Here is a 19913-nt window from a genome sequence, read left to right on the forward strand (position 1 = left end):
CTATAAAGAGGCTTAGAATTGGAAATAGTCATTTTTAGAAGGAATTAAAAATCTGGAAAATTTGGCTAAGTATGGAAGAAAGTGAGTTTTTGGCCAACTTTGATCAGTCATAAATCCTAGCTCAGGATGAGTTAGGTGTATTTCCAGTTATTTTTGCGAAGCTCGTGGAATGGTCTTTCCAATGCCACCGAGTTTGCTCGATTCCAAGTTCGTATGAGTGAGTTATACCCTTTGGAAGTTGAGCAGTTAGCAGGAAAGTCCGTCCGGAAATTTGTAAGGGTATTTTGGTCTTTTTCCTAGCCTTTTCTTTTGGATATATATTAAGGTGTTAGATTGATTTTTAGATCAGTTTTTCCCTTTTTTAAAAGAGTGAGAGTTAGGGTTCTTGAGAGAAGAGGAGAAAGAGAAGATCAAGCAAGGTTTCGTCAGAGATCGTCGGGGGTGATCCCTACTAGGTATGTGAGCTCATAGTGTTGGGTTGATTCTTTCCCCCACACGCCAAACTTGTTTAATTTCGAGAAAAGATTTAGTTGTGGTTGTTGAAATCTTGTAGTGATGTTTATTGAAATTGTAGTTGTGTTGTGTTGAAGTTCTTGTTGGTTTGGTACATGTTTCCGGTGGTGTTTTGAGTTGAATCTCTTATATGTTGAGGGTTTTAATGATTCTAAGTGTTTGGGGCTGGAACCTTTGAGGTTTATAAGGTTTAGAGTTGGAAAAAGAAGGAAGAAAAGTTGAGTTTTCTGGGGAAAGGGCTAGCGCGTCGCGCCTGCCAGCGTGCCCCAAAAGAGCTTCTGAGCTTTCTCCCTTGGGGCGCCGCGCCTAGCAGTGCGCCCCAGCAGTCCTTCTGAGCTTCGAGGGCTGGCGCTCCGCGCCTCTCAGAGCGCCAAGGACGCCAAGTTTTCCCTTTCATTCCCTACTTTCTCATGCATGTTCCTTGGTATTGTACCTATGATTCATAGTTGTTTTCAACGCTCCAAGGTACGTCTAAACGTCAAGAACTAGTCCATAACATGTGATCAAACACCTTGAATCCACAATTCCAATTCAAGGAGAGTTAGTTTCCAAGTCAATTGAAGTTAAGAGTTAAGTCTAGAAGTTAAAGAAGTGAGTCAAAGCATGTCTTTAAAGTTGTTCAAGAGTCTTTATTGAATGTTTTAACTTCATTTTAAGGCTCAAGTTTCGAGTAAAGAGTATAGAGTTTCAAGTCAAGCAAAGAGTATAGAGTTTCAAGTTAAGTCAAGAGTTTAAAGTTGAGTTATTTCTTAAAAGTTATTAGGGAACTAAGTATTCCCAAAGAAGTTTTAAAGAAATGTTTTTACATTTAAACAAGCTTTGGAACTGAGATCTCCAAAGAGCCTTCAGGCTAGTTTTTTCAGAAAAGAGTAATCGCTTTCTAAATGAAGCAAGAAAGGAAACTGAGATTTCCAAGATAGCCTTTGAGCTAAGTTTTTAAGTAATTATCTCAAATCAGCAGGAAGAAATATGTTTTAAAAACATAAGAGCCAGTACATTTTTGGGAGTAGTATCGAGCACCGAGTTGGGGGAGCGTTCAAGGAACCCACAGCCCCCATAGAACCATGTTATCCACCATGGGTAGAAAAGGATCATACTTTTTAGATGAATCCTTTTCCAAATCGACTAGTGGATCCATTAGGCAGTTCAGGTCTTATACCTTTGATCGGGTAGAGGATGCTCTGGCAGCGTGAGGTCAATCGTTGTATCATCACTATAGCTCTTATGTGATGGTTGTCGGTTAGAGAAACTCCCACAACAGTTATTGTATTTTTATACACAACAGTTATTGTATTTTTATACACAACATTTATTGTATTTTTATACACAACAGTTATTGTATTTTTATACACAACAGTTATTGTATTTTTATACACATGAATTATTGTATTTTTATACACAGCAGTTATTGTATTTTTATATACATCTCAGACTTATTGTGTCTTTGTATACACCCAGAGTCTATAGCAGGTTTTCTTTTCTTTAAATTGAACTTGTTTTAAATTGCATTATATTGAAATGAGTCAGTCAGCTTGAGTTGAGTTAAGCCAGGTAAGTTATTCAGTTTCTTCCAGAACTCTTTCTAGCCTTGTTGCTTAGTTTCCAACTCGCATACTCGTACATTCAATGTACTGATGCCAGTTGGCCTGCATCTTATGACGATGTAGACGCAGGTACCTAGGATCAGCATCCAGCACGTCGTTGATCCAGTTGAGCACTCCAGAGTCAGTGGTGAGCCTCCTTGTATTCTGGAGGACTCTGTTATTTTGTGTTCCTAGTTTTGGTTTATTAGGATGTGCGGGGTCTGTCCCAATATCCATCTCAGTATTTTAGAGGCTTCATAGACAGTCAATCAGCTAATTAGTTTTGAGTCTCTCATCTATGTATATATGTAAATATTATATTTTGAGACTCGAGTTGCCTTTTTGGCCAGATTTTATCAGTTAAGTTGTTTTATGTCCTTGCATTGCATGGAGTTATTCTGTTGAGGTAGGTTTCCGCTGAGTTAAGAAAGTCAGGCCAAAGGTTCGCTTGGGGCCAGCAATGGTCTTCGAGTGCCGGCCACACCCAGGGTGTAGGCTCAGGGCGTGACACAGGGATTCACTACGATCCAAACTACAAATCCAAATAAGGATTTCTTGTTCATGGGAAATCCCATAAAGGCTAAAATTGAAGACATATGGACTTATCGTTTGATCTTGGAGACTGGACATCACCTTGATCTATTACAGACTCTTTATATTTCTTCAGTTTTTAGGAATTTGATTTCTCTTTCAAGTTTTGATGTTTCTGGATTTGATTTTAAGTTTGGACATGGTTGTTTCAATTTATATAAGAATACTATTTTTATGGTTCTAGTGTTCTTATTGATGGTTTATATAGATTGAAACTCGATAATAATTTTTCTGAATTCCTTCTTACTATTCATCAAAAATGTTGGAATTAAACGTAGTTCACTAAATGAAAGTTCTGTTTATTTGTGACATAAACGTTTGGGTCATGTATCCAAAGAAAGATTAAAAAAAGGTTAGTAAAGAATGAGATTCTTCCGAATCTGAATTTTATTGATCTTGATAAATGTTTGGATTGCATTAAAGGAAAGCAAACCAAGCATACCAAGAAAGGTGCCACAAGGAGCACTCAGCTTCTTGAAATTATACACACTGATATTTGTGGACCCTTTGATGTTCCATCTTTAGGTGGAGAAAAATATTTTATCACCTTTATCGATGACTTTTCACGTTATAAATTACCTATTTGTTGAAAGTAAGTTAATGAGGTTGAAAGACAATTGCATAGGAAAGTGAAAACCATTAGGTCAGATAGAGGTGGTGAATATTATGGAAAGTATAACGAATCAGAACAATGTCCAGGTCCATTTGCAAAATTCCTTGAGAATGGTGAAGTTAGTGGGGTTGTTGAACGAAAAAAGTGTGGAAATTAATGAGGTAAGGGTAAATATTTCATTGCCCATGAATGTACCTACTTCCGCACCAATCACAAATGGTGTTCCTCTTGTTGAAGAACATTTTAACAATGTTGAACAACATTTGGGTGAAACACTTCAAGAAGGAACTAACTCACAAGTATCTGACGCAAATGAACCACAGACAATGCCATTAAGAAAATCGGCCATTTCAGATGATTATGTGATTTATTTGCAAGAGTCAGATTTTGACATTCGAATTAATAAAGATCCGATTTCATTCGCATCAGGCCAACTGAGTCTAACAAATGGATTGATGCCATGAATAAAGGGTTAAAATCCATGGAATACAACAAATTCTGGGATTTCGTTCAATTACCAGAAAGTTCTAAAAGAATCGGGTGTAGATGCATCTACAAGACCAAACGCAATTCAAATCGTAATATTGACCGATATAAAGTCAGACTTGTTGCCAAGGAATACACTCAAAAAGAAGGCATTGAAAATAAAGAGACCTTTTCACCGGTCTCAAAGAAAGACTCATTAAAAATTGTTTTGATTTTGGTAGCTTATTATGATTTAGAGTTACATCAAATGGATGTGAAAAATGTCTTTCATAATAAAGACCTCGAGGAGAATGTTTATATGGACCAACCAGAGGGTTTCAAAATTAAAGGAAAAGATCAAATGGTGTGTAAGCTAAAGAAGTCAATATATGGACTCAAACAAGCCTCACGACAATGGTATATAAAGTTTAATGATACCATAACATCTTTTGAATTTAAGGAGATTACCGTTGATCAGTGTATATATCAAAAGATCAGTGGGAGTAAGTTTATATTTCTAGTCATGTATGTTGATGACATTTTACGTGATGCTAATGATTTAGGCATATTGCGTGAGACGAAAGACTTTCTCTCTATGAACTTTGAAATGAAAGATATGAGTGAGGCATCCTATGTGATAGGGATAGAAATATCCTATGATAGATCACAAGGATTATTGGTACTGTCTCAAAAGGCTATATTTAAAGAGTTCTAGAGAGATTTAACATGAACAATTGTTCAGCAAGAATAGTTCCTATTCAAAAAATGGGACAAATTTAATCTCATGCAATGCCCAAAGAATAATGTAGAACGAAAAGAAATGAAATCAATTCCTTTATCTTCTATTGTTGGAAGTTTGATGTATGTTCAAACTTGCACAAGACCGGATATTAATTTTACGGTCGAAATGCTAGGAAGATATCAAAGCAATCCTGGAATTGATTAATAAAAAGAATACTGCAAAGAAAGTTTGTGGCATGTTATGAAGCCACAATTCATGCATTATGGCTGCGGGACTTCATTTCAGGACTTGGGGTTGTCTACAGCATTACCAAGCCGCTGAAAATTTATTATGATAATGTTGCAGCAGTATTCTTCTCCAAGAACGATAAGTACTCCAAATGTGTCAAAACATATTGAATTAAAGTACTTTACTGTTAAGGAAGAAGTTCATAAACAAAGAGTGTTACTTCAGAATATTAGAACTGATCTCATGATTGTAGATCCGTTAACAAAAGGCTTACAACCAAAGATATTTTAAGAACGTGTTCAAATAATGGGTCTTGGTTGTACTTATGATTAATACATTTATGATGTTTTTACACTTTGAGCTCAAATTATGTGTTTCTGATATACATTAATGAATTTCTTGTTTCTCATAATGGTGTATACATTATTGTTTTGAGATATTACAAGATAAGTCTCTATGAGACATTATTGTGGACCATAATGTTATGTGTTTTATAGCTTATGAACCTAGTATGATAAGTTGCTAATGTAGTAGTATATGGAAGGAAGTATGTAGCTTAAAATTTATGTACAACCGCCATAACTCACATTAGTAGTTTGTTATATTGAGGTATGTATGATGGACATTATAGAAGAGATTTATTTTATGCGCAACTAATGTTTATGAAATATTAATGTTATATGGTCATTGGGCCAAGTGGGAGAATGTAAGAATTATTATTAATTATTTCTTACTTATGGCCAAGTTTACTTGTAACCCAAGTAATACCATAAATAATATTTAATAAGGAATAGATCTCGTCCGTACATTGGTTACTTGATGGACATACCAGATTAAGTCATAACCTCTATAAGTTGGTCATTCCTCCACTCATTAGGGTTATCACATATTCTCTACAATAATTCCATCGTTGACAGTTGTGGTAACATAAAGTTAGGGCAAGGAGGTAGAAACCAATTTACGACTAACGCTTCCGCTTCTCTCTGTAATGATGTCTTCCGCATCAGGTATGTACCTCTAACGATCTCTATGTAAGATTATCGTGTTCAAGATCCTGAAAGTACTTAATCTTACATAAAGAACCCAAATGAACCACATGTTAGGATTCGAACCAAGGCGAATAGAGATATGTTGGGGCCTCGAACTGTGGCAAAAAAAATACATCAGGGCGTTGAACCATGGCTAAAAGAGATACGCCAAGGCTTTGAACTGTGGCTAAAAGACTTCAAATACCCCCCCCCCCCTCTTCAAATAACAAACTCTTTCTCATGCGGGAACATATCGTAGAGATAAACATCTTTGTTAATACATGAATAACTTTTATACAACATTTTACCAACAAAACATTATATAAATGAAATACATAAATAACTTTGGTATTCACTACAAGAAAACAGTTAATTACATGGGGATCTTACCTAGGGAAAAACTTCGCAGGCAATAGATGCGGATTTTCTTGCGAATATTTTCAACTCCTCAATATTAGGATATATTATCGGTGAATTGTATTTTCCCAACAAATTCCGCAGGTTAATTTGCTCGCCATATTGCGCAAAATCTCTACTTGCGACATCACCTGGGGAAATATATCGGCGGGTACACTATCTCTAGGTAAATCCGCAGATACATGGAAAAATATTATATTTTTTAAATCTTTTTTTTATTCATAGAAAAATCTCTAGGTAATCTATCCTACGAATTTACACAGATATTTTGGTGGAAATTTATGTGTAATTTTATTACCTGGAAATTTATTTGGGGATTATTTGATGCGGATTTAGCTAGGGACTTATTCTTGGGGATTTACCTACGAAATTTATTACATGGGGAAATATTGGGGGATTATTTGTTGCGGATTTAGCTGGGAACTTCTTCTTGGGGATTTACCTACGAAATTAATTACTTAGGAAAATATTGGGGGATTATGTTGTTATGAATTGAGATGAAAATTTTTTCTTGGGGATTTACGTAGGATTTTTATAACTTGAAATTTTTTCTAGAGATTTTACTAGCTATAGATATAGTGATCCTTCCATACTTGCTTTTAAATTTATATTATTTGAAATATTTTCCTCATTCAATTAAGAATATTAATGAGATAATTAATTATTACGGATTTAACAAATTATATAAAAGGACACTAATAACATAAGTAAAAGTGATTTGAATAGGAAAATGGTAGAATCCAAGATTAAATAAACATAAAATAAAATAAAGTATTTAATTAATTGATGGACGTGTGGAATCAACAAAAGTTGCTCAAGGAAACTAGTTTGTTGACATGGATGGTTTCAAAATGTATTTGAGATGAATCAACATTGGCCTGTTATTGAGATCGAGGAATGGTCATCACCAAGAAATTAAAGAGGTGGAAATTTGGAGGCTTAAGATAGAAAAAGACTTATGCTTAATCGAGGAATGGTCATCACCAAGAAATTGTCCTAGAATGTGGAATCAACAAAAGTCACTTCCAACAATTGTAAGGCATAACACTAATGTACACTTAGGAATCGTTTTGTGTGACGTAAAGTATAATAATTTAGGGATAAAATAAATGATTAAAATATTTGTGTTTGATTGAAGCGGTACTAGGTAGTCTCGGAATTATTTACATGATGGGATAACTTATTCCGAATAGCTAATCCTAGAAAAATTTATTCCCAATTAAACGACCCCTTAATAGGAAACCTAAGCTAATGGAAAGTGATGAGTTGGGAGAAATACAAGGACAATGTCCGTAATAGGCCCTTTTCTTTACTACTTGCTTTATTAATTCTCTGTCTGTTGGGACTTGGGGCATTAGGCCCAATGATGTAACTTTTTTTTTATATCAATGAAACTGAAAAGTTAACCAAAAAAAAAAAAACCCTTATATTCTTGTACTCTAAGCTTTCAATACTTTTTATTGAGTATTAATTTATACAATAAAATTTAGGGAAAAGGGTCAAAAATACCCTTCAACTTTGATTTATTAGTTGACTATGCCCTTACCGTTAAAATGAAGTTATTTTTGCCCCTGCCGTTACTAATTTCATCATTTATGCCCCTATGTTGACGGAAATCCCCAAATTGACTTAAATTAACCCATTTCCCATTTTAAACCCATGCCCGACCCGTCTAAAAACCTAACCCAATAAACATTTTATCCGTTTTCCTTACCCGTCTAAAAACCTCTCAAGGACTTCAACCTGCTCAGGTGTATACCGGACATACTTTCGGTTATCCAACACCGACGAGAAAAGGATCAAAATGGTCCTTTATGTTTTAGTTAAGAATCAAAGTAGTCCTTCTCTTTTAACATGGAGCACTAATAGTCCTCCATGTTTCAAGAATTGGTACACTTTTGGTATTCTTCCAAACATATGTCTATTTTTTAATAGAGTCTTTCTTTTGCACGTGAGAAAGTCCCCCCCAAAATTTTATTGTTGCTCCATAACAACATAGTTGCTTCCATGAATCGACAGAGGGACAAAAAAACTGAGGTTTTTTTTTGGGGGGGGGGGGGGGGGGACCTTTGTCACGTGCATAGGAAAGGTTGGGTTAAAAAATAGACAAATATTTGGAAGAATACTAAAAATGTACCAATTCATGAAACATGGAGGACTATTAGTGCTCCATGTTAAAAGAGAAAGACTACATTGATTCTTAACTCAAACATAAAGGACCATTTTGATCCTTTTCTCAACACCGACTTACCATCCGGAAGCCATTTTTCTTAAATCTTACAAACTGAAATGCCCCTTTATGATAGAAAACAAACAAGCTCCAGTACTCTGCTTCTTCTACCCTTTTGTCTTCACAACAATTGAACTTTTTTTAAGCATTATTCTTCTTGGGAGCTCTGAACAAAATGAGAATGTCTTAAAGTGACCTTTTTTTTTTGTAATACTAAAAGAGAAAACCAATTTACCAAACTGAAACGGCACTAGACAACTTGTATCTTTCGATAAAAATACACACTTTCCTTACTTATCTTTCACCATTACCAAAAAAAAAAACAGAAGAATCCAAGTATTCCTCAAGAACCCAAAAACAACATCTTTAACAGCATGCCATACATTTTCTTTGAATCTTGAAACAAAATAAAAAGTGTGAAAAACACTAAAAGATCCAAGCTTTAAACTTCAGAAGATAAAAACAAAACAAACCTAGAAACAGATCTTCTTCGTGTACCTAAAAATTGGAGCATCTTTAAGTGTTTCAACAAAAAGTAAACCAACCCCATGAAACCCCTACAAAATTTTCAAAGACTACAGAGGAAGATCTTGTAGGCATGATGAGTTATTATCAGAAGACAGGTCTTGGACTGGTTAACAACGAATGAAATTGGTTAAATGGGTTAAAAGTTTATTGGGGGATTTGAGATCTCTTGAAAGAATGGGTAAGGAAAACGGGTAAAATTATTGTGTTAGGTTTTTAGACGGGTCGGGCATGGGTTTAAAATGGGAAATGGGTTAATTTAAGTCAATTTGGGGATTTCCGTCAACATAGGGGCATAAATGATGAAATTAGTAACGACAAGGGCAAAAATAACTTCATTTTAATGGTAAGGGCATAGTCAACTAATAAATCAAAGTTGAGGGGTATTTTTGACCCTTTTCCCTAAAATTTATTAGACAATACTACAAGTCCATTGGAAGTTCTTATATTTTAAAGTTCACACACACACACACATATATATATATACTAGATAAGAAATGCCCGTGCTATGCACGGGCCCAACGTAGGGCTATTTATCGATCGGCTAATTTCGCTTAATATGCCCTATAAATCAATTTTAAAATTTACTAATTTGCTAGCCAACCAATAATAAATATGTTGGTTCAGTAATGGATTAGCAATTATTGGACGGTTATCAGGCAGTGTAACGGTTAATCTATAATCTCTACGTTACCTTTTTTTTTTATGAACGTACCTTAACAAAAGGATGGCTTTGGGTAAATTGCTGCATACTTTTCATTTACATATCCTCAATGTTTTTCTGAGTTTGCTAACTTGCTCTCCATTATTTAAAGCAAAATTAATAATTATTAAAAAGTAAATAGATTTTTATGGCATTACGCTTTAGCTTTTAGGAGTTAGGACTAACAAAGAAAAAATATATAATTACTTTTATATACTATGGTAAAATATTAAATAAGCCTAATATACATAGACTTAAAATGTAAGTATGTTAACTCTTAACGAGTTAACATTTTACCCAATAAAGAAATTGAAAAATCCACCCTCACACCAATAAGCCGTTAATTACAAAACTTTAATCCGCTCCCCAACCGTTTATTCAATAACTCAATACCAATAAGCCAATTTGTCATTGACTTATCGGTTAGGGTTCAATTTTGAACACATCTAGCCCAATGTGTATGATTTTGAAAGAATAATTATAACTTCTTTTTTTTTTTAATTTGATTATCATGAACAAATATTGTCACTATAGAATAAAAATAATGAAATAAGCTAAATAGTATTGTCGAACTATTTTTATAAATATATATAAAAATTTCAGAAGTATAAATGATATGATAAATACATAATTAAAATTTCTCTTATGCTCAATTGACTCAACTTCACTATAAAGAGGTGCAAAATCAAAGATTTAAATTTTTTCATACAAATAGTCTGCATCAATTATTTTACATTTGATTTGTCATTTCATTTGCAACAATTTAAAAACATATTAAAACATCATCAATTATCTCACAAGATGAGAATTGCACACATTCACGACGAAAGCGCTATATTACACCAAATGACATCACAATTTGAATTCTAAATTTTCTTTTCATTGAAGTTGTCAAAACACTATTTTAAAGCGTCACATTATTAATTTAGAATCGTCAATAGCGCCAAATCACCATAGATTTGAAATTACAATATCAAAAACTCACAAAATTTGGTTGAGCATTTTTTAAGCATGAGCCTAACATATCTTTTCAATTGTTACATGCAAGTAAAAATAGTGCACCAAAAGAACTGTACCTTCAAATCATAATTCTTCCATCTCTTTTCATTTCTATGTATGTTCATAGTTATAGAACAATTAATGGTAAGTGACTTTATTGGAACACGTGTGTCCAAAATAGAAGTTTATCATGAAGGCGTCGTAGAAAATTCAACATAACATGAATAAGAGTTAATCAAGGACCAAAAAGTGATTTAGCATCAATTTTGATGTCAAAGATACTGGTTATTCTAAAATTTATCTTACCACCCTTAAACCTTTCAAGAATATTGCCACCCTCGTGTTGTATCCTCTAAAAATACATAGCTTTTTGGATGATTCACCACACAACATCATGCTGCCTCAAAACTACATGCATGATCTTATTCACCATTGCAAAATGACTCCTCTTGATTGAGTAATATAATGCTGAAAGAACTGTTCCACTGCCTAAAAAAATGAAGAAAAATATAAGTAAGCCAATTCATGAATGATCATATCTCTCACGAAGTAACTAATATAATAGGTTATCTCTTCTTTTGATGAAGTAAAGAAGAATAGGTCTATCTCTAAAATGAAATTAGACACAACTTAATAATTAAAAGGTTAATAGGCCAAATAGTCGGCAAGCCACTATTAAAATAAAAAAATTCAGGTCCCTGCACTTATATAATCTCAATTGCTTCTTTAGACTTATATCTGTAACAGAGTGCAATAGATCAATTAATTGGACATTACAGATTCCACAAAAAAGGTCCTTGAAACATAATTTCGTCTCAACATCTACGTAGAAAGACAAACAAACATCACTCTGAAGAACAGAAGTAGGAACATCTCATCTTCAGTAGCAGTAGCTACTGGTTAATTCACACCAAATACAATTCAAAACAAAGAAAAAACTACCTACTAATTTAAGGGAGAAGCTACAGTCAAGTAGGCATGTTACAACAAAGTTTAAAAAGATATTTTAATAAATCCGAAAAAGATTAATGAGTAATAGCACGCTAAGTTTCGGTAGGAGATATCTTTCCAAATTTAAATAAATTTTAGGAGCTTTTACATTCTATAAAGGAGAGCTTATCTTTGTGACTGAAAGTTCTGCTACCATCTTTAGCCATCAGTTTCTTTCACAAGTTTAACTTTCAAGGGTTTACATTACCGCTCTACCAAGAATCAATAAACAAAGAATTTTCATGTCAAAGCTTAAAGTAGAAACAATTTTTCTAATGTTACACACAAAATGATTCATATAAGAGTTTTAAAACTTTCTTATTTGAAGTCTAACGTTTAATCAGATTGTGTCAGTAAAAAATCTGGTCCTTTTCTTCAGAGGAAGCACTCTAAACTTATGCTAGTAATCAATCTCTAGCACGGGCCTGACCACTTAAAGTGAAGAATATTAATCAGCTAAGGATAGTCCTTGTATATAGAGTCTCGCAATCTTAATAGATATCCAACAGAAAACATGAGAAACGTAATCAACAACGGCGTAAGCGAAAGCAGATAAAACCACATGATATTATTTTATAAGCCTGCTAAATTAGGTAAAAATAAGTATCAGACAAAGATCTCCACCAGAAAAGAACCAAAAAAAATGCCAAAAACTACATGAAAAGAGTTTACTTTTGCTACATATTCGGCTACACTGATTCCCTATGAATATGGCGGTAGTTTACTATTTTCAATTGCAAGAGGCACACTAAGGAGATCAAATTGGATATGTGATTAATGAGATGGTGCTATACAAGTTCATATTCTTGGAAGACGATACGCTACAAAGCAAACACTTTAGTCATAAAATATAAGTTTTTGTAGCTGCTCCATGTACTACATATATATAATCTCCATATGAAAAATATCCAACCGATAATAAGCATGAGAAATGTTTTTTTTTTGAAGAGGCCAAGGCATGGAACTATCACAGATCAAAGAGTATCAAACTTTTAACAGCCAATACATTCTAAAAGTTCCATTGACTATGATATCTGATTTTATTTTATTTTTGTTAAGATTAGTTGAAAAGTTCTTTTTCGAAGGCTTATCTTACTTTCCTTTCCTTATTTAATATGGTTTTGGAAGTAACACAACTCTACATTTTCATATAGTAACAGATATAACAATAAGTGCACACACCTATAAAAATAAGAGTTCTCTTCTTTTAGCGTAGCAACAAAACGTAGAAGGAAAAACATTATTTTGCACGTCCACTTCATAGTTAGTGGCGTAATTGCGTCGATAGTAAGCCTCTATTCCATTTTGGAAATACTACGTTCATCCATGATAATAATATTGTAAGAAGAGCTGATATTGGAGGAAATTAATAAACTAAGTTACAACTAAATATTTGCAAGCAGAACTTGTCCAGTTGCGCATTTTGGTCACAACAAATGGCACATGAAAACTTAAAATATCAGAGTTATGTTTGTATACCATGGTTAGTAACAAAGATAATTTGTCTGGATCATTTTTAGAAGCAAAAAGGACATAATTTTAATGTAGGGAAAAGTTCTATAGGAAAATATATTTACTAAACTACATATGTATAATTTTCTGGATAAATAACCAAAGGGTAAGCAATTGGCCAAAATCTCAAGTCTACAACTATGATTTTCGTTGTTTTGTAAGAAAAGTGGAATTGACGTCGATTGTGTTTCTCAATATTGTATTGAAAAGTTGAGTCCATAATTTTTATATTAGAATTAACAAAGTTTCTTTAAATATTTATAGAACAAAAAAATTAAGTTGATGAAGGTCTTTATCGAGCACTTGTAAGGTGAAGATCCTACTACGAAACAGATGGAGTAATCAACCATGAAACAACAACAGATTATATTAATCAAAAACACAAACGAAAAGTGTAAGGTAATTCAAACCCGCAAAAAATAAGAAGATATGTGTCCCTTTTCTGATGTAAGCATTAGATCCCACCATAACATAATTCTTTAATTATTTTTCTCTGTTGATTTCGAGGAGAATAAGACCACACATTTGTAAGTCTTACTTATTTGTTTCTTTGTATCACATAAGCACACCTCCTGTTGAGGAGAATGGCAAAAGCATTTACTCAAAAGAAGAGGTCTATACAAAAGTTAAAAGGAGTGGGCTGAACAATGTAAACAAAGTAGAATTTTTTCTAGCTAAGACATTTTTTCCAAACATCGGGTGGACATCAGAAATCTTTCAACAGAAAAATCACATATGCATGCTCCATTAAATTTTAAATCTTGCTACAACTCAAAAATAAAATTAGAAGAATGATCATACCAATTAAGTGATTGTGCTTTTAATCTCCTGGTGTGGTAGGTTGATGAAATTGTTACCAAAAAGCAAAGATTTCCATAATTGAAGTTCTTTGCTTCATGTTAGGACTGAGAGAATTCCCTAAAATTTAAGCGAGACACGATTTAGAATTTAAAAGCCTAAAGAAATAAGTAGAGAAAATTTCAAAATTCAAAATAAAAATGATTAAGAACTAACCGATGTGAAAGAATCATCAATTGTAATACAATTTTTGTGCTCTTCTTTGCCTGATGTGGAAGAACCATACAGTCTCATTCTCTCTTTTAAATGGAAGAGACGGAGAAAAGAGATAATGGAACGATCTAGAACCGAAAGGAAGTACAAGTATGAATCAGTCCTCTGACATTATTATTATTTTATCCTTGAATAATAATTATATTTACAAGTTTGACCTTGGTCTTCCCATCCTTCTCATGTCTAATTGGTTCTTGAATATTGCTGAAATTACCATTTTAACATTAGCCATCCATGGCTTGATGATTCTAGAATAGTGGTGAAATTACCATTTTAGCCTTGATCGTCCTTGGTCTCCACCTTTCTATATAATAGAAATATGAAAAAGTGTATGAAAACATATAAATGATAAAAACAAGTATTAAGAAGAAAGAATAAGAAAGCTGAAATTTTACTCCCTCTTAAAATTCCCTCCAGTGACCTTTCATTTCCTCAGATAACATTTCAAGACTCTCCACCTTCAGCTAAAACGTTCTTTCTTTATCATGCCTTTGTTGGTTCATTAAGAAGACAAAATCAAAAATCAATTTGCTTGCTGAGCTATCCGAAATCAGAGGTTAATCTCTAAACTTTACATTTATTTTAAATATTTGATTTCGGTTTTTTAATTTTACATTCAATCGATCTTTCTTCTTCTTCTATAATAATGGTTCATTAAGCTTTTCCTTTACTGAATGTTAAACCATTGTTGGATTGTGTTGTTTTGATAGCAAATACTTGTAAACTATCAAAATACTTGCTAACCACTGTTCTCTAAATACTTATTAAGGATCAAAATATTTGGATTTCAAAATTTTATTTGGCCGAAAGTGGTTTGCTAGAATAGCTTTGTGATGTTTTGATTTAAAATGTACCTTTTCTTTTTAAATTCTTTAGTCGAAGTAACAGGCAGGTCCTTTTTATTAAAGGCGAAATCGCTCCCAAGTATATTTGTTACTGAAAGAGTGAAATTTTTGGTGAAATAGGAAATTGTCCAGCGTCTAAATTCTATTATTACGTGCTTAAATATAAATATATATGTTACTTTTGGTTCAGAAAATGAATGTTCACAAGCATCGAAAATGGATGATAAATAGACTTCTTCCCAGTCGAGTGGCATATACAGATGAATTTATAAAGGGCATGGAAGAGTTCATTAAATTTGCTTGCAGTCAACCGAAGTACTTGTCCGAGAAAGTCATAAGGTGTCCTTGTAAACTTTGTAAAAACATGAAACACTTGACACCTGATGATGTTAATGTTCATGTTTTCAAAAAGGGGTTCACACCAAGATATTGGTATTGGACTTCACATGGAGAGAAAGCCTCTCCAATTAATTTGAGTGAACATGTTCTTTCAAGTGATTCAAGTAGTCATCAAGGGTGTAGCTTTGACATGCCTTCAAGCAGTCAAGGTAACATTCTAGGAGAAAACTCTGAACACGTAAATAGATATCAAGGTATGGTTTATGATCCTGCGGGTATAGAATTTGATCATCATGTTGAGCCTACTGTAGAAGAGTCTCCAAATATGGGTGCTACCAGATTTTATGAAATGTTGAATTCAGCTCAAGAACCCTTATGGCCCGAATGTAAGTATTCAGGTAGCTGTAAGGATGATGAGTATCAAGTCTGAATACAATATGTCTCATGGTTGTTTTAATGCAATGGCACAATTAATGAAGGATACAAGTTATCCAGATAATAAGATACCTCATGATTACTATCGGGCAAAAAAGTTAGTGTCAGGCCTTGGTTTAACTAGTCAAAAGATTGATTGTTGTGTTAATGGATGTATGTTATATTACAAGGCTGATCAAGAGCTGAAAGAATGTAAGTTTTGTAAAGAACCTCGCTATAAAGAACGTGTGGGAAAGAAGGGTAGCAAAAAGGTTCCTTACAAAACTATGCATTACTTGCCACTTATTCCTAGGCTTCAACGACTATTTGCTTCAACACGATCTGCCAAGCACATGAGTTGGCACTATGAAAATCGCAGGGAAGAAGGTGTGTTGTGCCACCCTTCAGATGGAGAAGCGTGGAAACATTTTGATCGAACTTATCCCAACTTTTCTATAGAGCCTAGAAATGTTAGGCTTGGCCTTTGCTCTGATGGTTTCACTCCTTACTGTCAATCAGCATCACCATACTCTTGTTGGCCTGTGATTGTTACTCCCTATAATCTTCCTCCTGATATTTGTATGACTGCTCCATATATGTTCTTAACATTGATTATTCCAGGTCCTCATAATCCCAAGAATAAAATTGATGTGTATCTTCAACCATTAATAGATGAGTTGCTACTATATATTATGGACAGATGGTGCACTAACTTATGACGTATCAAAAAAGCAAAATTTTCTCATGCGAGTAGCATTGATGTGGACAATAAATGATTTTCCTGCCTATGGCATGCTATCGGGATGGAGTACAGTAGGTAAATTAGCATGTCCAATTTGTATGGAACAATCAAAATCTTTTAGCTTGAAAAATGGAAGAAAAGTTACTTGGTTTGATTGTAACCGTCAGTTCTTGCCTCTCAATCATGAATTTGGTAGAAACAAGAATTCTTTTTATAAAGGAAAAGAGGAAAAGTCTAGGCCTCCTCCTAGGTTAACTGGAGATCAAGTGTGGGAAAAAGTGAAAGGGTTTCCAAAGATCACTGAATCTGGTCCACGCAAGTTCTATGGCTATGGAAAATCACATAATTGGACCAAAAAAAATATTTTTTGGGATTTGCCATATTGGAAGACACATCCAGTTCGCCACAATATTGATGTAATGCACACATCTGTCTACTGGTAGTTGTTTGATTTGAAAATCTCTGAGATTGGGATCGGTTCTCTATTCTTTAAATAAGTTATTTGGAGTAGATATTGAGAGATTGGGGTCACTTATCTATGCTAGTTCATTTGATATTTTGTGTAGTTCTTTAAGACACATAGCTCTCGTCTATCCTTGTTTTTCTTTTGAATTCAGTTTAGTAAAGTAATATGTGGGATGGAAGCTCCAAATCATCCTAACCTGTAAAACTAAGTAAAAGTGAAAGATCAATGTTCTCCATACTAGGATCTGGTGTATTATTAGTGTAGTAGCTAGTAATAATTTCAAGTTTTGTCACTCTTTCTTTTATATCCAATTTGTATTGAATAGCTCTCCAAGTTATGATCGAAATCTTGAATAGAACAACTTTGAGCCAAACACTGCTTGTATGTCTATTTAAGCTCCATTTTTCAGATTGTATCTTTGGAAGAGCTCATAGTAAACTGGCCAGTTGTGCTAGGCATCCAAATGACTTTATCGTTGTTGTTCCTTGTTATTTTGATGTCCTGCTCTTTTATTTTAAACTTGTTGTCATCATCTAGTTACTATTAAAGATTGTTCCAGTTATATATGAATGTTGTAAACATTAATGAATAGATATGATGTTGCATATAAAAAACCACTAATTTTTACAACTACAAAGACCATTGAGTCATTCTATTACTACCGAGTACTGGTGCTATAATTCAACATGGCCCTTCATTTCTTCATGTGGTTTGTTGTATATTTCATTATCTCTGTATGAAGGTTCAAAGGACATTGTAAGCCAGTAATTCCAATAGCAAACTTGTCAACAAAACATGGTTGTGTACCCTTCAACTATATGTTTAAAATTGTTCTCGTTGCACTACTAGTCGAGTTGGTTGCTTTAGTACTTGGGCAGGTTGTCTTTTTCTTTTCTTTTTTTTGTAGTAAAGGAAATATTATATTATATGTTTTTTTTCCTAACTACGGAAATTTTATTAACAAAGTGAGAACTCACGCTCAAGTAACAAAAAACATACAGTCACTATGGAAAATGTCCCAGTTGCTTTTAAGCATTAGTATCACTGTTATTGTACTAATATCATTATTGAATAATCGGAACTATTTATTCTAGTTGCTGGCTGTGATTTCTGTTTCACCAATTAGGCATTTTATTTTATTTTTCTTCCCTTTTTAGCCAAGAAAGTGATAGCAAATTCTGCTGTCAACTAGCATAAAATGTGCTTCTCTATGTGGAATGGTTCATATCTATGTGGTTTGCTTATATTTGTTGACTGGCAATCTATCACTGGTTTATGCCTGTCATTTACATATCGATTCAGAATTTTGTGCTGCAATCAACATTAGTTTCCCCCAGCATTTTATGTCCATGAATGTTAACCTATCACATTCTGTATATGGTTCATATCTATGTGGTTTGCTTAAAAGTATCCCAACTCCTTTACTACCTATCTAGCTCTAGCAAGGATAGAAATTAAGCTTGGACAAAACTCTAGCCAATTTAGGCTTCTTGGAAACATAGTAGTATATACCTTGGATTATCAATCTCACAATTGTAGACAAAGTTCGTTTCTTTCCTTGAAATATGACTTGGTTCGGCTCCTGCCACACTTGATATGTACATCCCGCTAAGGCCATTCGATAAATGATAGAATTAGCTCCATTTGTTCCACAATGATGTTCCAACCATACACGCTCCGTTGGCCAATCCCAACTAGGTCTTATGATTCCCTACCATTTTAGTAGTTATCCCCGTATATACTGGACAGAGAAAGAACAGATGCCCAAGAGTTTCATCTGCCCTTTTACACCGCTTACATCGATCCCCCATTTGATCAACCTATCTTTCGTGGTCAACCTTCTTCTGGTCAATCTTTCTCAACTTCTTAGATTATTCTTACTTAGCCATGTAATCCGCGCTTCATCAGAAACTCATATGTTGATATTGATAAGAAAAGATGCAGAAAGAGAAGCGCCGTGACAAGTTAGCTCTGTTGAATATTATATTATTTTCTTTCAAAAAAATTAAATGATTGTGGTTGAAGCATTACACTAAACCAGTGGAACATGGTCCCTCAACACTATAATACTGATACGCCTTTCTGTTTTTTTCCTATTCAAGGTAATATATACTTACTACTGGTAGTTAATATTAAAGCTAATGAATGATGCATGCATGCTTGCTTATTTTAAGAATTGGATTAAATTATTCAATATATTTTTTACTAGCACTATATATGGTATGAATAACTTATTCTTATGCAGACTCAGTTTGAAAGAAAGAAGCAAGAAATATTGGCTGTTCAAAGTGCATCTGTTGTGGAAGGAGAAACTAATTCAGCTAATCAGCCTTCTCAATTAAGTGAAATGGATATCTTGGTGCAATCTGTCGGTGGAAAGAAAAAAGGAAGAGTCAAAGGTCTTGGCTCTTTGGGTCGAACTATAAAGGCGTCTAAGAAATCAACATCAACTTTGCCGGAAGAAATTGATGAGATGATTAAGTCCAAGATAGATGCTTCAAATGCTTATTTGTATGCTCAGTTACAGAACGAGCGACACAAAAATAAGAAAATGAGGAAGGAATTGGACTTGTTGATGAAGCATGTATACAACAAATCATCTTTAAATGAACCATCATCTAAGGAAGACAACCAAACTTACGAGGATGAAAGCGATGATGACTCTAACAATGAGAATGAAAGTGATTCTCACCCTAATAACGTGGATGAAAGTGATTCTAACCCTAATAGTTGGTAGTATTATTGAGGGTTCAAATTTGAAATATTTTGTTTTGGACCATTTTAAGAATCATACATTATTGATGTGGATGTTATGAATTATGTTTTTTGTTAGTTGTAATGGTTTACATTAGACTTGTTGAATGTTGTTTTTGACAAATATTGGGGATTTGAAATAG

General features: G+C 33.7%; 1 protein-coding gene across 1 annotated transcript; it reads left to right on the plus strand.

Moving 5' to 3' along the window:
- The first annotated feature begins 19363 nt into the window (after positions 1-19363).
- On the plus strand, positions 19364-19753 carry LOC125833885 (uncharacterized). The gene has a single exon (XM_049513035.1). It carries the CDS (start codon positions 19364-19366, stop codon positions 19751-19753), a length of 390 nt encoding a protein of 129 aa, XP_049368992.1.
- Positions 19754-19913: the final 160 nt, after the last annotated feature.

Source organism: Solanum verrucosum, unplaced genomic scaffold (assembly GCF_900185275.1).
Source record: "Solanum verrucosum unplaced genomic scaffold, falcon-dt-bn FXZP01000108.1, whole genome shotgun sequence".
Lineage (NCBI taxonomy): Eukaryota > Viridiplantae > Streptophyta > Magnoliopsida > Solanales > Solanaceae > Solanum > Solanum verrucosum.